Source organism: Pelodiscus sinensis, chromosome 2 (genome assembly GCF_052426305.1).
Source record: "Pelodiscus sinensis isolate ZL-2025 chromosome 2, ASM5242630v1, whole genome shotgun sequence".
NCBI lineage: Eukaryota > Metazoa > Chordata > Testudines > Trionychidae > Pelodiscus > Pelodiscus sinensis.
Genome location: NC_143053.1, coordinates 254147083 through 254165850, shown reverse-complemented (window position 1 = coordinate 254165850; position 18768 = coordinate 254147083). Strand labels below are relative to the sequence as shown.

The 18768-nt window shown below is 44.8% G+C and overlaps 1 protein-coding gene across 6 annotated transcripts in view; it reads left to right on the top strand.

Moving 5' to 3' along the window:
• CCDC13 (coiled-coil domain containing 13) overlaps positions 1-18334 on the top strand; it is a 40235-nt gene extending 21901 nt beyond the window's left edge. For 3 of the 6 annotated variants that reach the window (XM_075919754.2, XM_075919753.2, XM_075919752.2), the window contains 7 exons: positions 548-754; positions 3101-3246; positions 5892-5975; positions 6809-6937; positions 11814-11968; positions 16893-17007; positions 17683-18334. In XM_075919754.2, coding sequence (XP_075775869.2) covers positions 548-754; positions 3101-3246; positions 5892-5975; positions 6809-6937; positions 11814-11968; positions 16893-17007; positions 17683-17842 — 996 coding nt within the window. In that variant the 3' untranslated portion in view covers positions 17843-18334. The remainder of the gene's footprint in view (positions 1-547; positions 755-3100; positions 3247-5891; positions 5976-6808; positions 6938-11813; positions 11969-16892; positions 17008-17682) is intronic. The other 3 variants (XM_075919755.2, XR_012900869.2, XM_075919756.2) reach the window with 3 other exon arrangements.
• The last annotated feature ends 434 nt before the right edge of the window (positions 18335-18768 follow it).

Genomic DNA, 18768 nt, shown 5'->3' with positions numbered 1-18768 from the left:
GCCACTGATGATTCACTGGGGTTCCCCGGTGGAGCCGCTTGCCCCTACCAGAGGAGTTTCTTGGGGTTCCTGGCAGGGGCTGCCCGACTTCCATCGGCTTTACTGTTGCTGGAGATTTCCTGGCTGGGCCTCCTGCTGCCAGCAGCTCCACTGCAACTGGGGGTTGCCTGGCTGGGGCCAGGACTCCCCAGCAGCCTGGCCCAGCTGACAATGGCTATTCTGGCTCCCAGGCTATATCTGGTCTCATTGATGTTGGGGGTTCCCCAGCTGATGCCTGGCCCAGTTTGGGCTTCCCATCCCTCGCATTGTCTTAACTGGTTCCTGCTGCTGCCTCTGGTGCTCTATGGTTAAGCAACATCCGAGGTCCTACTGGACCACGGATGTTGCCAGACCAGAGAGTTCCAGATTTGAGAGGTTCAACCTGTCGTGATACCAATATGTGTGCCTTACTTGGGGGTAGATGTAAACAGGAAACACCATTTTATGCATGCTTAATGATCACCATACACAAAAGATAATGCCCTGCCTGTCATTTCTGCTTCACCAGAACCAGCAGAAGGAAATGCACGAGATCTTAAAGCACCTGAGCCTGCAGGACGAGAAGAATAAGGAGTCCCAGCAGAATCTAGGACAGCATTTGAACAGTGAAACACAGAAACAGAAAAGTCTCATAGGGCAGCTCCAACAGATGGTGGCTGAACGAGAAGCTAAGATTAAGGAGTTGGAGCAGGAGATGGGACTGCTCACACATCAGGTAAACCTAGCAAAAGATACTAATAGTAACAGCAGCTCCTGGAGGCAATTTTGTTCACATTTTAAAAAATGCTTCTTTCCTCCACTTAATCAGAGATTTCTGCTAACTCAGAATACCAGCACTCAGCTGCTTCAGTAGCTTCCACCTATGCCAGAGGTAACTATCAGGGAGACTTTTTCTGAGTTTCCACCACACCTGTGTGACATTTCCTCAAAGCTTTTGCGTGGCAGAGATAACATAGAACCATAGAATAATAGGACTGGAAGGGACCTCGAGAGGTCATCGAGTCCAGCCCCCCGCACTCAAGGCAGGACCAAGCTCCATCTACACCATCCCTGACAGATGTCTATCTAACCTGTTCTTAAGTATCTCCAGAGAGGGAGATTCCACCACCTCTTTTGGCAATTTATTCCAATGTTTGACCACCCTGACAGTTAGGAATTTTTTCCTAATGTCCAATCTAAACCTCCCCTGCTGCACTTTAAGCCCACTACTCCTTGTCCTGTCCTCAGAAACCAAGAGGAACAAATTTTCTCCTTCCTCCTTGTGACACCCTTTTAGATATTTGAAAACCGCTATCATGTCCCCCCTTAATCTTCTTTTTTCCAAACTAAACAAGCCCAGTTCATGAAGCCTGGCTTCATAGGTCATGTTCTCTAAACCTTTAATCATTCTTGTCGCTCTTCTCTGTATCCTTTCCAATTTCTCCACATCTTTCTTGAAATGTGGCGCCCAGAACTGGACACAGTACTTCAGCTGAGGCCTAACTAGTGCAGAGTAGAGCGGCAGAATGACTTCACGAGTTTTGCTTACAACACACCTGTTGATACAACCTAGAATCATATTTGCTTTTTTTGCAACAGCATCACACTGTTGACTCATATTCAACTTGTGGTCCACTATGACCCCTAGATCCCTTTCCGCCATGCTCCTTCCTAGACAGTCGCTTCCCATCTTGTATGTATGGAACTGATTGTTCCTTCCTAAGTGGAGCACTTTGCATTTCTCTTTATTAAACCTCATCCTGTTTACCTCTGACCATTTCTCTAACTTGCTAAGGTCATTTTGAATTATGTCCCTATCCTCCAAAGAAGTTGCAACCCCACCCAGTTTGGTATCATCTGCAAACTTAATAAGCGTACTCTCTATCCCAATATCTACATCATTGATGAAGATATTGAACAGTACGGGTCCCAAAACAGACCCTTGAGGAACTCCACTTGCTATCCCTTTCCAGCAGGATTTAGCACCGTTAACAACAACTCTCTGACTACGGTTATCCAGCCAATTATGCACCCACCTTATCGTGGCCCTATCTAAGTTATATTTGCCTAGTTTATCAATAAGAATATCATGCGAGACCGTATCAAATGCCTTACTAAAGTCTAGGTATATGACATCCACCGCTTCTCCCTTATCCACAAGGCTCGTTAATATGAGGATAAGTGACATCTAAGCTTTGCAATATGATCTTCAAAGCTGAGTTATGGCAAAGAAAAGCCACATGTAAATACTATAAAAGCTGTGGCACAAAGTAGCCAAAATGTAGAAAACTCAAAACTTAGAGTGATATTGGTTGTTAGCTTGCAGCTGGAAAGAAAGCTGCATTGGTGTCAGATAAGGAGCAATTAGTCCTCTCATCTACTTATCTCTGGATTATTTTGTTATCAGACTAATATAATATAGTAAAACTTTCATAGCCTTCCTGGGCTATTGTGTTCTTCTGCACTGGGAAGTCTTATAGCCTCCTGTGAACTACGGGAGCCAGGATGGTCAAATGGCTAGGACACTGTCCTAGATTTTCAGAGACCTGAGTTTAATTCTCTGCTCCACCAAATACTTCCTGGGGGACTTTAGGCAAGTCACATAACCTCATTGTGCCTCAGTTCCCCATCTGTAAAATTGAGAGACTAGCTCTGTCCTACTTCACAGGGGTGTCATGATAATTACATTAAAGAGCATGAGATGTTAAAAAACTGCAGTATTGGGAGACATGTAAGTACCTGAGAGAAAGAACTTGGAGCAGAGTGCACATGAATTGTGTGGGCCATGATTGTGATTTGCTATGAAACTCTGGTATTTCGGTTGATTCACTTCAGTTTTTTTTTGGCGGGGGGTGGGGGGCTGGAAGTGTTCAAACCTGAATCTCAAAGTGGACCCTATGGGATAGAAACTTCCTCACATGGACAGGAACCAAACATTCCCATGCAACCTTCTAAACATAACCTCTGGGGTGCACACAGCTCTATCTGTAAGCAACATATCAGCTATAGAAACAGTTCTGTTCTGCTGCAGCAGCTGAGCCAAAGCTGTACAAAGCACAATTGGCTTTATATTTTGCTCCAGCAGCATCAGAAGAAAGAGACCACTGAGGAAGGCAGTTCAGATGTTGCAGACACACCATCTTCAGAGCACTTAGAAGAGCAGAATTTTACTCTAATCAAATCCCCAGCATCGGAGGGTGATCATGTAGGAAGGATTGGGTCTGCTCGGTAAGAAATATTTAATTTGAGTCTTTAAAAATTTGAAAATTATTCAAAAGAATACTGTTTCCTGTCAGCCATACTGAACCACAAATGCAACTTCATGACGACTGTGACAGTTCGTTTGCATTATAAGGGAATCTCTTAAGCATGTTATCACTTAGACATTTGTCCTGAGACACAGGAGGATCCACTTATCCACAGATATTATGGATTTGACAGGTGTAGTAAAAGGGACAGCTATCTACTATATATTTCAGAGAGTTTTTCTGTGTGTCTGTTCATGAGTCTTTCTGTTCCCCAGCCAGGTGACATGTATCCCTAGCTATGCCTGCGGCAGCTGCAAACAGGTGCTTCTTACCTGGCCCCAAATTGCTTTAGTGAGAGGGGGCTGGTGTTGCCCTCTTCCCAGGGTAGTCTGCATACTGAATCCCTCATCCCCAGCCCCACCCTAGAACAAAGATTTAAATGAAGAAAACATAATTTATTTACGTTAAGGACTGAGTAATACCGGGTAAATCTGCTAGTAAGTTATACATCAGTTGTGTGCTGTGTAAATAAATAAAGCTTCTTCATGTAGAATTTTATCACAGAAATTAGATTTAAGACATCCAGTATGTTGGTTTTCTTGAGTACCCACCAACCAACCCTGCCTAAGGAGCTGTCCTTGTGTTTTCCTTTATCGTCCTGCAACAAATACAAGGCCCAATTCTCATTTATATTTGGGCTGTTTTACAACACTGTGACACTGTGTGAAGGTGCAATACAAATGGGAGTAAATTATGTTAGCTGTTACTTAAAGGCTCCTGTGCACTGTTAGGGTGTGTCTAAACTACATGCCTCCGTCGACGGAGCCATGTAGATTAGGCTGATTGGCAAAGGGAAATGAAGCCGTGATTTAAATAATCGCGGCTTCATTTAAATTTAAATGGCTGCTGCGCCGAGCCGACAAACAGCTGATCACCTGTTTGTCGGCTCAGCGTGCTACTCTGGACGCTCCCGCGCCGGCCTGAAAGCCCTTTATCGACCTCCCCGTTATGCCTCGTAGGATGATGTTTACCGGGGAGGTCGATAAAGGGCTTTCATGTCGGCGCAGGAGCGTTCAGACTAGCGCGCTGAGCCGACAAACAGCTGATCAGCTGTTTGTCGGCTCAGCGCAGCAGCCATTTAAATTTAAATGAAGCCGCGATTATTTAAATCGCGGCTTCATTTCCTTTTTCCGATCAGCCTAATCTACATGTCTCCGTCGATGGAGCCATGTAGTTTAGACATACCCTTAGTGTGGTAAAAAGTGACCTTTGCAACTGAGACTCAGGCAGTTAGTGTAAGGTTTTCATAAAATCTGCTTGAAAACTCATGCACCAGTTGTAGTTGAAGCAAATAGGTGGTAATTAAACAAAAATGTTAGCCATTTTTGTTGGGTTTGATCCTGCTTCCTTTGTTGTCAATAGTAGGGTTTTGCATTGACTTAACGGAAACAGGATCACAGTCTTTTGTGTGTTGTGAGCACATTGTTTTGCATTGGCTCATAGCTTAGAAACGACACACAGCTCCTGCAGCTAGAATACTTCCTCTCACTCTGTTGTTACAGCCTGGATTTTGGAGCCGTGGTTTATTATGCAGTAGAAGTGTCTCCAGAGGTATGACCCCTGTGATTTTGATGCTCTCATTTGTAAATCCTCAAAACAAGTTTTTGTGCTTTCAGATGGCAAAGCCGTATATTATCCGCATGTTGTTCAAATTGCTCCAGCTCTCTAGCACGCATAGCTAACACAGCTATGTAAGGAAAATATTTAGATAGCTACATGTACACTGAACAATGCCAAACACTGCAAGAGCCATTGTTAGCTAAGTTGGCACTGTTCACTCCCGTAATATTAATATTTCATAAGAATAGCCATACTGGGTCAGACCAAAGGTCCATCTAGCCCCGTATCCTGTCTGCTGACAGTGGCTAATGCCAGATGCCCCAGAGGGCGGGAACACAATGGTAATCATCTGTGATCCCTCTCCTGTCATCCATTTCCAGAGAAACAGAGGCTAGAGACACCATTCCTACCTATGCTGGCTAATAGCCATTGATGGACTCAAGCTCAGTGAATCTATCTAGCTCTTTTTTGAGCCCTGTTAAAGTCCTAGTCTTCACAACATCCTCTGGTAAGGAGTTCCACAGGTTGACTATGCACTGAGTGAACAATGATCTCCTTTTGCTTACAGAACAGATTAAATGAAAAATTCTATCTTTATATTGCTATTTTGATAGCATTTTTATTGGATCTTTTCTGTAAGTAAAAGGGGATCCATTTTTATTCTCTTTAGGGAATACAAACAACCCAGGGAATTCCATAATGGAAATACTTTGTTTGGGCTCAGTTAGAGCACTATTGTCATCATTACCAGTCTTACCTCGTCTTGGAATGGATTAACCGGCTGTAACCCATGAGAGATCTGTAGTATGTGCTGTAGCACTCTGGCTTACCTTACCTATTCTGCTGGTGGCGGGCCCCAAGAGGGGAGACATGATCACCTGCACATAAGCTGATCTGACATTCTGTTCAGTAGAGGGCAGTGATGAACACACACCCTGTAAAACCGCTGACAGTGCCAGATTTAGGACTTTATTATGTAGAGTTTTTTTTGTTTTTTCCTCATAGCACTGTGACTAATATGGGGCACACACTTGTAGAATCTGCAGCTACTAGGCCTTCGCTTCCAAGTAACAGTGTCGCACCTGGGAGGTATGTTTACTGTCTTTTGTAGAGCCGTGGGGGAAATTCCATCGGCACCCACCACACAGAGACCAGCATCCTCTTCGCCCTATCTGCATCAGCTAATGTCCCTAAACCTAGCGAGGGGCCCTGATTTTTGTAGCAGAGAAGCTCCTTTCTTGTGGATCACACCACAGTGTTTTGACTTAGGCTGGCTCTTGTTTGCGTTCTCTTAGTTTCTGTTAATTCTGGGTTTCGGTCCCACCTCCCAATGCTTGCAGTACAGGTGCCTGCTCTTGACATTCCTCTGTATGTCCATGGGGGAGGAGATAAGGCAAGCACATGATGGGATGCCTGGGAAATCTTCCTGGCTACTTGCATCAGATTGCAGGCAAAAGAATGCAGATCTCCTGCAACTCTTTCTGTTGGGGGAAATCACTGCTCACTGAAACGCTGTTATTTAATAGATTGTCATGAGTATGCCTAGTGCTTTGCAGAATGCAAGGACAGGCTCAGTACAGTGGGTCATAGCGCAAGGATGGCAGCAGGACTCGGGGAGTAGGTCAACGCTGGAAGGTTAAACAAACAATGTGTGGCTTTAAGGGAGAGATTTGAATTGGGGTAAAAGAAGACCAGCCAGCGAGAGGAGGGAGGCCCGTCCAAGTGAAGTCCCACAACACTTTTGTTTCTACATATTGCAGGATGGGTGGTGGTTGGAGTTGGAGGACCCAGCTATTGGCTGCACCACTGTTTTGTACCCTGATTAGGAGGCGTTTGGTTCATTTTTCAAACCTGTCTTTGCTCCAGAGTCATTCAACCATGGAAAATAAACGCATCTCTTTAAAGTTTTTGTTGTTTCTTAGGATTGCTGATACCGAGAGCCTGGGTCAGAAAGCGTTGCAGACACAGATCACAGAATACAAGGCTCTTTGCCATGCTGCTGAGGTGGAAAGAGACAGACTCACAGAACTAGTCACTGTTCTGCAGAAAAGGTAGCAACTTATTTAGACATTTCCCTTTGTGATGGTATTATATCTGGTGGTTAAGAAATCCTTAGATCTATAGGCATTTGGAAGGCTCTGTAGCATGTACTCCACCATGCAATGAGATACAGTGGTGTGCTTTTTCGCTTTGTTGCTCACTTTATAATGAATTACTTCCTTTTTGTCCCGTTGGTATGAAGGGCAGAAATTATAGAGACATCATCAAGGTTGTTGGGCCCAGAATTTGGCTGAAGGAAACATACATTTTTGTCTTTAGAAACATAGAAACATTTGTGTTTTTTTTACAGAGGTCTAAAATCTAAGTTTTGACTCCCAGTCCTATGCTCTTAACCCGTACATTCTCTCAAATATACACATTACATTTGTGTCTGCTTTTGTAGTGCAGTCAATGTGTTTTTCTTTCTTTCTTTCTTTCTTTCTTTCTTTCTTTCTTTCTTTCTTTCTTTCTTTCTTTCTTTCTTTCTTTCTTTCTTTCTTTCTTTCTTTCTTTCTTTCTTTCTTTCTTTCTTTCTTTCTTTCTTTCTTTCTTATTGAATATTTGTATTGTATTTTGGTCTGTTCATTCCACTGTAGACAGTTATGGATCTATATAATACTTTAAACTTTAGAAAGGTAAGTATCACTCACTGTGTCTTTAATGGCTGATCCTGCAAACACACACAGGTAGTTGTACTCATGCATGCAATTCCAATGGACTACTGCGTGTCAGTGTTTGGAGGATTGGGATCAATTTAGCATAAAATAATGACTCCAAACCCTAGTCAATGAAATTCATGGCTAAGGGTGATGAGTAGCATATAATGGCGACCCTACAATTCCAGGGTCATTGTATATTCTCTCCCCAGACTCACTGCAGAACTCTCACAAAATTCACTTACAAGACCTCTGGATAATATAATCTTGTTTCCTTAATATGTTTACCATTAAGACAGACGAACGATTAGCCTGCCCCACACACTTGGGGGATAGGTTGCCTAAACTCAAGGATTGTAGATGAGGCTAAGGTCAAGAGACGAGCAATAGAAGTGGTTGCGTAAGTGGGACTGGATGAGAGACTACAGAATGCCATGATTTAGCACTCCAACATATGAACACTTAACCAAGGAACATGGTACTTACTCTTCAAAATCAATGGGACTACACTCAATCTACTATCAGAGGGGTAGCCGTGTTAGTCTGGATCTGCAAAAGCGATGAGGAGTCCTGTAGCATCTTATAGACTGACTGATTTTTTGGAGCATAAACTTTCATGGGCAAAGACCCACTTTGTCAGATGCATCTGATGAAGTGGGTCTTTGCCCACAAAAGCTTATGCTTCAATAAATCTGTTAGTCTATAAGGTGCCACAGGACTCCTCAATCTACTATGTATTTGAGAGAGTTTGTTTGTCTGTCTTTCTGTCCAAGAAATCCCCCTAAACACTAAGAGCTAGGACCACCGAATTCAGTATCCCTGTGACAAGGTCCCCGTCGAACCCCGGGTCTCCTTGTCTGGTGCGCCACTGACGACGTTGGTTATGTGGGTGTCGCCCTCCCGGGTGGTGTGAGGGGTCTGGGCCCACCCTCGCTCCAGACCCCGACCCAGGGCCCTAACACCAGGAGTTCAACTCCCGATGGTAGCAGGTGGGGGTTCACCCCTAAACGCGCCTGCTCACGGGTTCTGCGACCCTCCCTGGGCCTGTTCCACCCCACTGGCGGGTCTTGCCGACCATGCCCCAGACCCCAGTCACGGGTTGGGAGCTCACCCTAGGCCTCCCCCTTTGGACGTCACCCCTTCCTGCCCGTCACCACGCCGTCCCGGGCGAGCTCCTCTTCCCCCCTCCGGTCCCCAAGCCGGGCCTTCTTATCCCCGGCCTCGTCTGCCTCCTCCCTGTCCACTTCCGGGTGCCCTGCCCCTCTCGGCCAGGTCGCGCCGGTGATGTCATCGAGCGTCCCCGGCGCGCGGTGATGATCTCCACCGCCCCCGATCTCCAGGCGTGCCGGCGCAGCCGGGGCTAATCCGGCCACCTCACCACCGGCGCTCGCGTCTCCCGGCATCCATGGGTGACGGGGTTGCGCCACCTGGTCACAATCCCCTTATCATAGCTTAAAGCAGGGTCAGGGTTTGGTTGTGCCACGAAAATGGGATGTGCCTGGAATGGGATTATTTCTCATAAGACCAAACAGAAAAGAGACAGAGTCACCAGACAAGTGAAAGGTGTTGGCTGGGGGTGCCCCCTGCCCCACCCAGGACTGCCCCAACCCTGAGCCTTCCACCCCCTAAGTGCCCTTTAGGGAGGGTGGTGGAGCTGAAGCTCCTCTCTCCCTGATTCATACAGGGACATTACTGCCTATCCCGTTTTGTCAGGGAACGAGGGCAAAGTGCACGGTTTTCTGCATTCCTCACACTGGTTGGAGAGTTCAGGGGGCGGACGAACTTGTTTGTTCCCACTGGAGCTGCAGTGGCCATAGGGAGGTGCTTTTCACCTGGCCACAAGCTGTGGTGGTGAGAAGGGCTGGTGTAGTCCTTTCTCCCTGGGGCGGCCTGCACACTGAATCCCTCATCCCCACTCCCATCCCAGAGCATTTAAATGAAGAAAAACAAAAAGATTAATTGAGTTAAGGACCTAAGCAAAGCCGGGTAAATCTTCTAGCAGTAAATATTTGCAGGATTTACAAATCCCACCCCTCCCCTGCCAAGTTTTGCTGCTATTTTTTTTTTTTTTTTGCTCAACAAGTATTGCTGGGGGTGAAGGGGCGTGAGGGTTTCTCAGAAATCAAAAAGGGGGCGTGATGCCGAAAAGTTTGGAAACCACTGACCTAGAGGGACTTGATTTGAGCAGTTCATATTGGTGAAGGTTGTCACAAAAACTGATCAGTCACTCCCCTTCACACCTTCTGTCTAATACGAGACCTAGGGGACACTCGATTAAATGAAAGGGCAGTGATATACTACTGTATGCAGCATGTTAGCAGCCTGTGGAGATTCACTGCCACGTGAGCTGCTGTGGCTGGACTGATAAAAGAACTGCCTAATTTTATGCTTCTTCTAACACTTTTAGCTATGCAAGCTAAGAGAGTAATAAGCAATAATTTGATTATTTTTAAAGAAGTAAGTGATCACTTCCAGAGATCAAGAAGGAAATTGCTCTTCTCTTCATAGCACTGTACAACAGGGGAGGTTCATTATGGTTTTGACAATTTCCCATAAATCTTTTGGAGTCAGCCACAGTCCTAGATAGACTACATCGTTAGTCTGATGCAGTTTGGCAGCTCCTGTGGTCCTATGTGATATTTTCTGATTAATCATTTAAGGTGCTGCATGGGGGAGCTATGAAATAAAGATGTTTCCACGGAATGGCCTTCAATAGCCCAGCACTACATGATGCCCATTAACTGCATTGTTAATGCCCTCGCCCCGCATCACTTGCTCCAGTTGCAAAGTCTCATGGCTTCTCAATGCCTTTGGTGCCATGCCTGTTTTTTCAACATACCTTCTAGTGGCTGAGTTAATAAAAGGCAACAGCCAGGAGTGGGTGGGTGAGATTCTGTGTCCTGCAATGTGCAGGAGCTGAGGCTAGGTGACCAGGATGGTCTCTTCTGGCCTTACAGTCTATGAGTTTCTCTTCATTTCAAGGAGAATCTTATGGAGCCCTTTGCTATTTACATAAGAGACCAGAACAAAATACCAGATAATGCTGTTAGAACACTTTTACTGCTTTGCTTCTACATAACATAAGAACGGCTGTACTGGGTCAGACCAAAGGTCCATCTAGCACAGTATCCTGTCTGCCGCCAGTGGCCAGTACCAGGTGCCCCAGAGAGGGTGGACCCAAGACAACAATCTAGCGATTTGTCTCCTGCCATCCTTCTCCAGCCTCTGACAAACAGAGGCCAGGGACACCAATTCTATCCCCTGGCTAATAGCATTTTATGGACCTAACCTTCATGAAATTATCTAGCTTCTTTTTAAACTCTGTTATAGTCCTAGCCTTCACAGCCTCCTCTGGCAAGGAGTTCCAAAGGTTGACTACACGCTGTGTGAAGAAGAACTTTCTTTTATTAGTTTTAAACCTGCTACCCATTAATTTCATTTGGTGTCCTCTAGTTCTTCTATTATGCGAACTAATAAATAACTTTTCTTTATCCGCCCTCTCCACACCACTCATGATTTTATAGACCTCTATCATACCCCCCTCAGTCTCCTCTTTTCTAAACTGAAAAGTCCCAGTCGCTTTAACCTCTCCTCATATGGGACCCGTTCCAAACCCTTAGTCATTTTTTAAAACAGCGAAAGGTCCTTTGGCACCTTATAGACTAACTGAAGTGTAGGAGCATAAGCTTTCGTGGGCAAAGACCCACTTCGTCAGATGCATGACCCACATGCTTATGCTCCTACACTTCAGTTAGTCTATAAGGTGCCACAGGACTCCTCGCCGCTTTTGCAGATTTAGACTAACACGGCTACCCCTCTGATACTAATCATTTTAGTTGCCCTTTTCTGAGGGATTCTGTGTTAGCCCAAAGCATTAAAAACAGAAGCAGTTTGTTATGGATACAATTATCCGTCTGCCCTCAACGACTTCCATCTTCAGTAGTTGTTTGTATGGAAAGCTTAGTGTGTCCATTGCTAAAGGACCAGGGCAACTTCCATCAGTAAAATAATTCTCCATAAAATATAACTGAACCCCACACTCCTTAGCTAACTCCATCTCACAAACACGGCGGATGCCAGCTGGATGAATTGCACTGGGATCCCTGCCCTGGGATGAATGTACTAGTCTCCCATTCATCTGATTATAAGGCAGAATTGAAACTGAGGCTGGATAGTCCTGGAGACCTCATGGCCTGTGCATAAAAATTGAACCACCTATTTTGAACCTCAGGGTGGTCGAAAGCAGCAATAAAGTTTTGGAAGCCGAGAAGAAGCTTCAGGAAGAGCGACGGCGATCGGTCGTTTTGGAGCAGCATCTTGAAAAACTGAAAATGGATGCAGGGAAGAATGCAAACACCCAGAAACCCCTCCCAAGGAACAAAACAGGTGAGGAGCGCATGGCATAAAGAGTGCCCAGGAGTCTGCTGCCACATGTGGCCGCCAGGAGATGTGGCTCACATCTAGAACCCCAAGCTTGTGCGGAATTGCACAGTTCTGCCAAAGCCAATGTAGTAATTCTGGTCCCACCGAATGGGGAGTTGGCCACTGATTTCAGTGGGGCCAGGATTTCACCCATAGTATCCAGGCAGGGTCAGGGCCTAAGGCAGATACTTGAAGCTGCTGTGCACTGCCACCAACTCTCGCATTCTGTCCTCTCTGCTCTTTGCTTGAAAGGTTCAGTTGAAGGTTAAATTAAGAACAGAATTAAATGATACACCCCAATTTAAGGCCTGTCAGTGTCTATGAAAAACTATTGCTGGACTTGAAGTAATTAGATCCCATGTAATTTATTACCACTAAAGCATGAGAATCTGCAGCTATAAATATGAAAGACCCAGTAACAAAGAAGAAAAGTTCATTGTGGAAAGTTAACTTTTCATTTACTTGATGAGTTTCTTTCTTGCTAATGGACTGTAATCCTATAAATGTCTGAAACCAATAAAACTGTATATATCAGTGTTTCTTAACGCTTTCTCAGGGGAGGGGAAGGAGTGGCCAGAGCTGAGGAGCTGCTCCTGGACCTTGGCGTTTTAAAACTGCTGCCTGCGGGGAACTCAGCTCAGGCTCTGCCGCCTCACTCCCCCAAACTGGGGTGCGCTCGGGTTCTGCTGCCCCCAAGCGCTGCTGCTGTCTCTCCCCTGCACTCCTCCCCAGCCTGCTGGGGAAGTGGCAGAGTTTAATCTGATGGGGACGGTCGGAGTTTCTGCTCTTCCCCCCCCCCTGCCAGTAGGAAGTCTGGCCTGGTGCTGCAGCTTTGCTGGGTTCCCTACTGCATTGGAGGGGGAGGGGGGACTGAGCTCTCCACACCCCTCCCCCCTTGAGGAACAAGAGCATGCTCCCTGGAGGCTTTCCTTGCTGCAGCAGGGTGCCAAGCCAGGTAAGCGTCCCCCCTCATGCCCAGACCCCGCACCCAAACCCCCCTCACTCCCCTCCCTTTGCCAAGCCCCACATTCCCAGCTTGCTCTGACACCCTGCCCCAAGTCCCCTCCTGCACCCTCCCTCCTGGTCCGGTGTTTTTTTCTTTTTTTTTGCTCGACAGATTTTCCCTTGGGAGCTGTTTTTTTTTTCCCTCAACAAAAAAAATCCTTGGTGTTCCCCATTTAAAAAAAATTGTTGTTTGGTGTTCCTCAGGCTCAAAAAGTTTAAAAAACACTGGTATATATTCTTATGGAAACTTTTACAATGGTTTCCCTTTTTGTATGTACTTTAAATATACAGAGGGGCTGTGTCAAGACTGGCATCATTTTCCGGAAATGCTTTGAACGGAAAAGATTTCCGTTAAAAGCATTTTCGGAAAAGAGCGTCTAGATTGGCACGGACGCTTTTCCGCAAAAGCACTTTTTGCAGAAAAGCATCCGTGGCCAATCTACACGCTCTTTTGCGCAAAAAAGCCCCTATCGCCATTTTCGCAATCGGGGCTTTTTTGCACAAAACAAATCTCAGCTGTCTACACTGGCCCTTTTGCGCAAAAATTTTGCACAAAAGGGACTTTTGCCCGAACGGGAGCAGCATAATATTTCCGCAAAAAGCACTGATTTCTTACAGTAGGAAGTCAGTGCTTTTGTGGAAATTCAAGTGGCCAGTGTAGACAGCTGGCAAGTTTTTGCAGAAAAGCAGCCACTTTTCCGGAAAAACTCGCCAGTCTAGACACAGCCAGTATGTTACCAAGGGATCACCACTTCTATTTGGTAAGGAACTGATCTCCCTCATGTCTAACTGGTTCAATATGTTCTTTGTACCCTGTCCACCTCTTTCCTCTCCCTACACACACTTCCTTTTTCTCTTTAGGCCTGGAATGGTTTGCTTGGTTTTGATGGAAGGGAGAGTTTCTTTTGCGGCCTTAGCACATGTCTCTGTACTTCATCTGAGCTGAGTGTGGTGAACTTGGTCAGGTCCATATTTATCTGAGAAAGCTCTAAGGAATGTCCAGGTGACACGGGGAGTGGTGTTGGTTATTTGCTGGATGTTGCTCTTTTTCCTCTGAGTCCATGTCCCCATAAACTATTAAAGTGCATTGTTGAAGGAGCTGCCTTTTGGACGAGATATAAAACAGAGATCCTGGCCGTTGTTGCCCTTAGAGATATATTACTCTATAGGCTAACCACTTACATTTCCCTGCTATCACAAATAAAGACAGTGTTCCGCGCTTCCTGATCTATGCCATTTTATCCAGTTATTGTGCAGTGTTAACAGTTCTGTGCTTCAGCATTTCATAGCTGGACAAAGCACAGGCCGCATATATCAGTTTGTAAGGTACTTTGAAATGAAAGATTCTCTGTATATTAAAGGTTAGCTCATTATCCCTGTGTACATGGGGACCAAATTCTGTTTAAATAAAGACTAGTATCATAGCTATTAAATTACAGGAATTGGTATAGAAAGGTATTGAAATCAATGGGAGTTAGGCTCCTAAAAATAATTGTGAGTCTCTAGGCCTAAATCCATAACCTTAAACTTATAGTAACCCTATTCCCCAAAGTCTGTCGGGTTTTTTCAGTTGTTCTCAGTCCCTCATAGTGGTTTAACATCATCTAGCGTTTATACAAGCAGCAAATTGACAAGTCTTAAATTTAATCCTTTAGCAGTGAACTTAGTTTCTCCTGCTTCAGGGGGTAGCTAAGTTAGTCTGTACAGAATAAACTTAAAAACCAACAAATGGTCTAAAAGTGCTACCAGACCATTTGTTGTTTTTTAGTTTCTCCTAGTAATATTTCTGCCAGATTATTCTCTCTCAGGCAGAGAATTTAGGTTCTAGCGGTAGCAGAGCATGGTTGGTATATAATACAAAAGCAACACTTTTTTGTCTCTAAAAGTGTTCCTGTTTTTGTTTTTGTTTCCTTGTTCAAATTAAAAGTGCAGAGCAATTACTCCCGGTTTGCTTAGTAAAATCCAGTGGGGAGGTAGGTAAATACTGAAGTGTTTGCTGATCAGTTCTCTAAGATAACAGGGCAAAAGCATCTTCTCCCTCATATTTTGTAACTGGTTTTTCTCATGTATTTTACTTCCGTATCTATTCACCAATTGCTGCATTTCCAAAAGGAAGGGTTAAGCCGTGGTACATTTCAGAATTGCTTTGGCTATGAGTTTTCCCCATCTATCTTAATTGTTGGAAACTTTTATAGAACTATAGAACACTAGAACTGGAAGGGACCTCGAGAGATCAAGTCCAGTCCCCTGCCCTCACAACAGGACCAAGCATGGTCTATATAATCCTTAATAGATGTCTATTCAACTTTCCCTTAAATATCTCCAGAGATGGAGATTCCACAACCTCCCTAGGCAATTTATTCCAGTGTTTAACCACCCTGACAGGTACAGAAGTTTTTCCTAGTGTCTAACCTAAATCTTCCTAGCTGCAGTTTAAGCCCATTGCTTCTTGTCCTAACAATTTTCCCCCCGCCTCCCTGTGACACCCTTTTAAATACTTGAAAACCACTATCATGTCTTCTCTCAGTCTTCTCTTTTCCAAACTAAACAAGCCCAATTCCTTCAGCTGTGCCTCAAGCTCATGTTTTTTAGACCTTTAATCATTTTTTTGCTCTTCTTTGGACCTTCTCCAATTTCTACACATCTTTCTTGAAATGTGGTGCCCGGAACTGGACACAATATTCCAACTGAGGCCTAATCAGTGCAGAGTAGAGCAGAAGAATGACTTCTCGTGTCTTGCTCACAACACTCCTGTTAATGCATCCGACAATCATTTTAGCATTTTTTTGCATCAGTATCACACTGTTGACTCATATTTAGCTTGTGGTCCACTATGACCCATAGATCCTTTTCTGCAGTGCTCCTTTCTAGACAGTCGCTTTCCATTCTGTATATGTGAAACAGATTTTTCCTTCCTAAGTGGAGTACTTTGCATTTGTCATTATTAAACTTCATCCTATTTACCTCAGACCATTTTTCCAGTTTGTCCAGATCATTTTGAATCATGACCCTGTCCTCCAAAGTAGTTGCAACCTCTTCCAGCTTGTTATCATCTGCAAACTTAATAAGTGTACTCTCTAGGCCATCATTTAAATCATTGATGAAGATATTGAACAGCAGCGGTCCCTAAACAGAGCTCTGCGGAACCCCATTTGTTATACCCTTCCAGCAGGATTGTGAACCATTAATAACTACTCTTTGCGAACAGTTATCCAGCCAGTTCTGCACCCACCTTATAGTAGCCCCATCTAGGTTGTATTTCCCTAGTTTATTGATAAGCTCATGTGAGACCACATCAAAAACTTTACTAAAGCCTAGGTATAACACATCCACCGCATCTCCCTTATCCACAAGACGTGTTCTTGTTCATATAGCCACTCATTCAGGAAAGCACGTAACTTCAGGCACATGCTTAAGTGCTTTCCTGCACTGACGCCATAATTGCTGTCATTGCAAAGATCCCAAAGTGCTATATGAAGCTGGTTTCTGTGTGTAACACGCAGATATTCATTTCTTTCAGATATTTAAAGGGCACCAGTCACTGTAGTACTGAGTGAAATTCAATTTCAGGATAAGCTTAAAAAATAATCACATTCAGTTCGCTTCTCCTAGAGGTTGGGTACTTGCACATTATTTTATATATAATAATTTTATTCCTTCCTATACTCTCTCCTCTGATCGTGTTTACAATTTTACTGAAAGGAATTGACATAAATCTACCCTGTGTACTTACATGACTGCCATGCATGTGCTCAGACTGGCCACACGCTGACCTAATATTTATCCTCCATCTCTTGGGTTTTACTGTAAAGCTGTGCACTGTGGACTGCAAAGATTTGCCTTTGTCCTGTAATGGAACTCCATGCTGTGATTAAATTTACAGGTCAGTCTGCTAATAGCGCCAGACCTATCCTGACTGTGAGTGATAGGAAAGACCTCACCACAGCCCAGCTCTCAGAAGTGCCACTGAAATCTCAGATAGAGGAACTGACTACAAGGTATGGCTTTTCTTTTCATATTCTGTATCATCTTCAACTTCTTTGAAATGGAACTAAGATTAGTCCTGTCCTCATGCAGGTTAAACCAGCCCCCCCTTTGGGCTCATGATTCTCTAGGCCACCTCAGCTGGTGTAAATCCGCTCCCGTAGAGCGTCTCTGGTGCACCCTGCCTTTTTGTCTTCGTCTGACAGCAGCATAAGAACAACCATACTGGGTCAGACCAATGGTCCAGTAGCCCCGTGTCCTGTCTTTCTACAGTGGCCATTGGCAGATGCTTCCATGGAAAGAACAGAATAGAGCAGTTATTGAGTAATCCATCCCCTGTCACTCCCAGCTTCTGGCATCAGAGGCTTAAAATCGCATAGTAATTATACCAACACAGATTCAGGAATGCTAGATAGACATAAAGAAAGGAGCCTTTTATTACCCAATGCATGTTCATGGGAGTTGGATGCGTGTCGGTAGCAAAATAGATCTCTGTTATCCTGACTTCAGAATGCCCCTTTGTCTCAAGAGGCTGGGAAACAAGTGCTCAAAAGCCTGATATTTCTCCCTCCTTGTTGTGAGATCCCAGCGAGCGTTTCAGAGTTCCTGCCCGTGCGGCTGAAGCGCAGCTCCCATTTACTCCAGCGCTTCACAGGTGGAATGAAAGTTTCCTCTTTGCATTCGCACAGGCTTGCGATCCAGCTGGATGAGAACGAAGCCTTGAAGATGGCCCTGGAGAGCACCATGGAAAAAAAAGAGGAAGACTTCAAACTGTACCAAGAGACAATGAGCCAGGTGAAGGAGATTTTCCTACAAGCTTTGAGGCAGCACAAGCAAGAGAAGAATTAAAGCAGGACATTCAGAATACTTCTGGAGTACAGCAGGGGGACAGTCCAACAGTAGCTCCAGAGACTAGAAATGCAAAGGAGCCCACTATGTAGCTATCTCCCAGATTGTTTTGTTTTCTTAGCATTTGCAGGAGAAGGTGAGAAACAGAGAAGAACATTATATTGTAAAGGACTGAATGCTTGTATTTCAGCACATTTCTGGCTGGGAGGAGTCAGCAAGCAGTGCGTTCTTGTAACCTTTTAATACTGTCCATGCGATTGTTTGCACACTGCGGCGCTCCAAAGCTGCAGGCTTAATATGGGCAAAACTCCCCTGGGTTGCAGTGGGAGTTTGTTGAATCAGGCCCTATATCTAATCAAGCTGCTATCTTTTTTTTGTAAGTATAAGACACTTTTCTCCATACTAAGCTCATCCTCAAGTTCTGCTTTATGAAACCATGGAGCTAAAGCGAAGTTTCCTTAATTAATTAAAGTGGCCATAGGCACTGTCTAAGGTTTGTTTGTTTTTTAAAAGCACCCTTCTCTCTGGTACCCATGCATGAAACAGGTAAGCTCCATTTGCCAGTGCTTGCAGTGAACTTGGGTTGGAATTCTGCTCTGTGCCCATCCTAGGCTCTGAGCGCTCAGTCTTGGCTGTGGCGGGATTGCTTCAGTAAGTAGATGAGGCTTGCAGGTCACCTCTAAAGTCAGTGAGACTTACTTCATGCTAGTCTCTGCTAGCTCATTTCTTGGTCTCTCTTGGAATCAACAGCAGCAGTTGGGGACACTGAAAACACCCAGCAGCACTGGTGTCCCCAACTAAACTGACTTGGAGTTTTGCTCTGAAAACACTAGTGTGTCTTTCCAGTATCCTTGTAGCTCTGCTCTTTAGTCAGCAAGAAAAGTGACATCAGCTGCAAGCCAATTAGGCATCAGCATGGAGCCTAA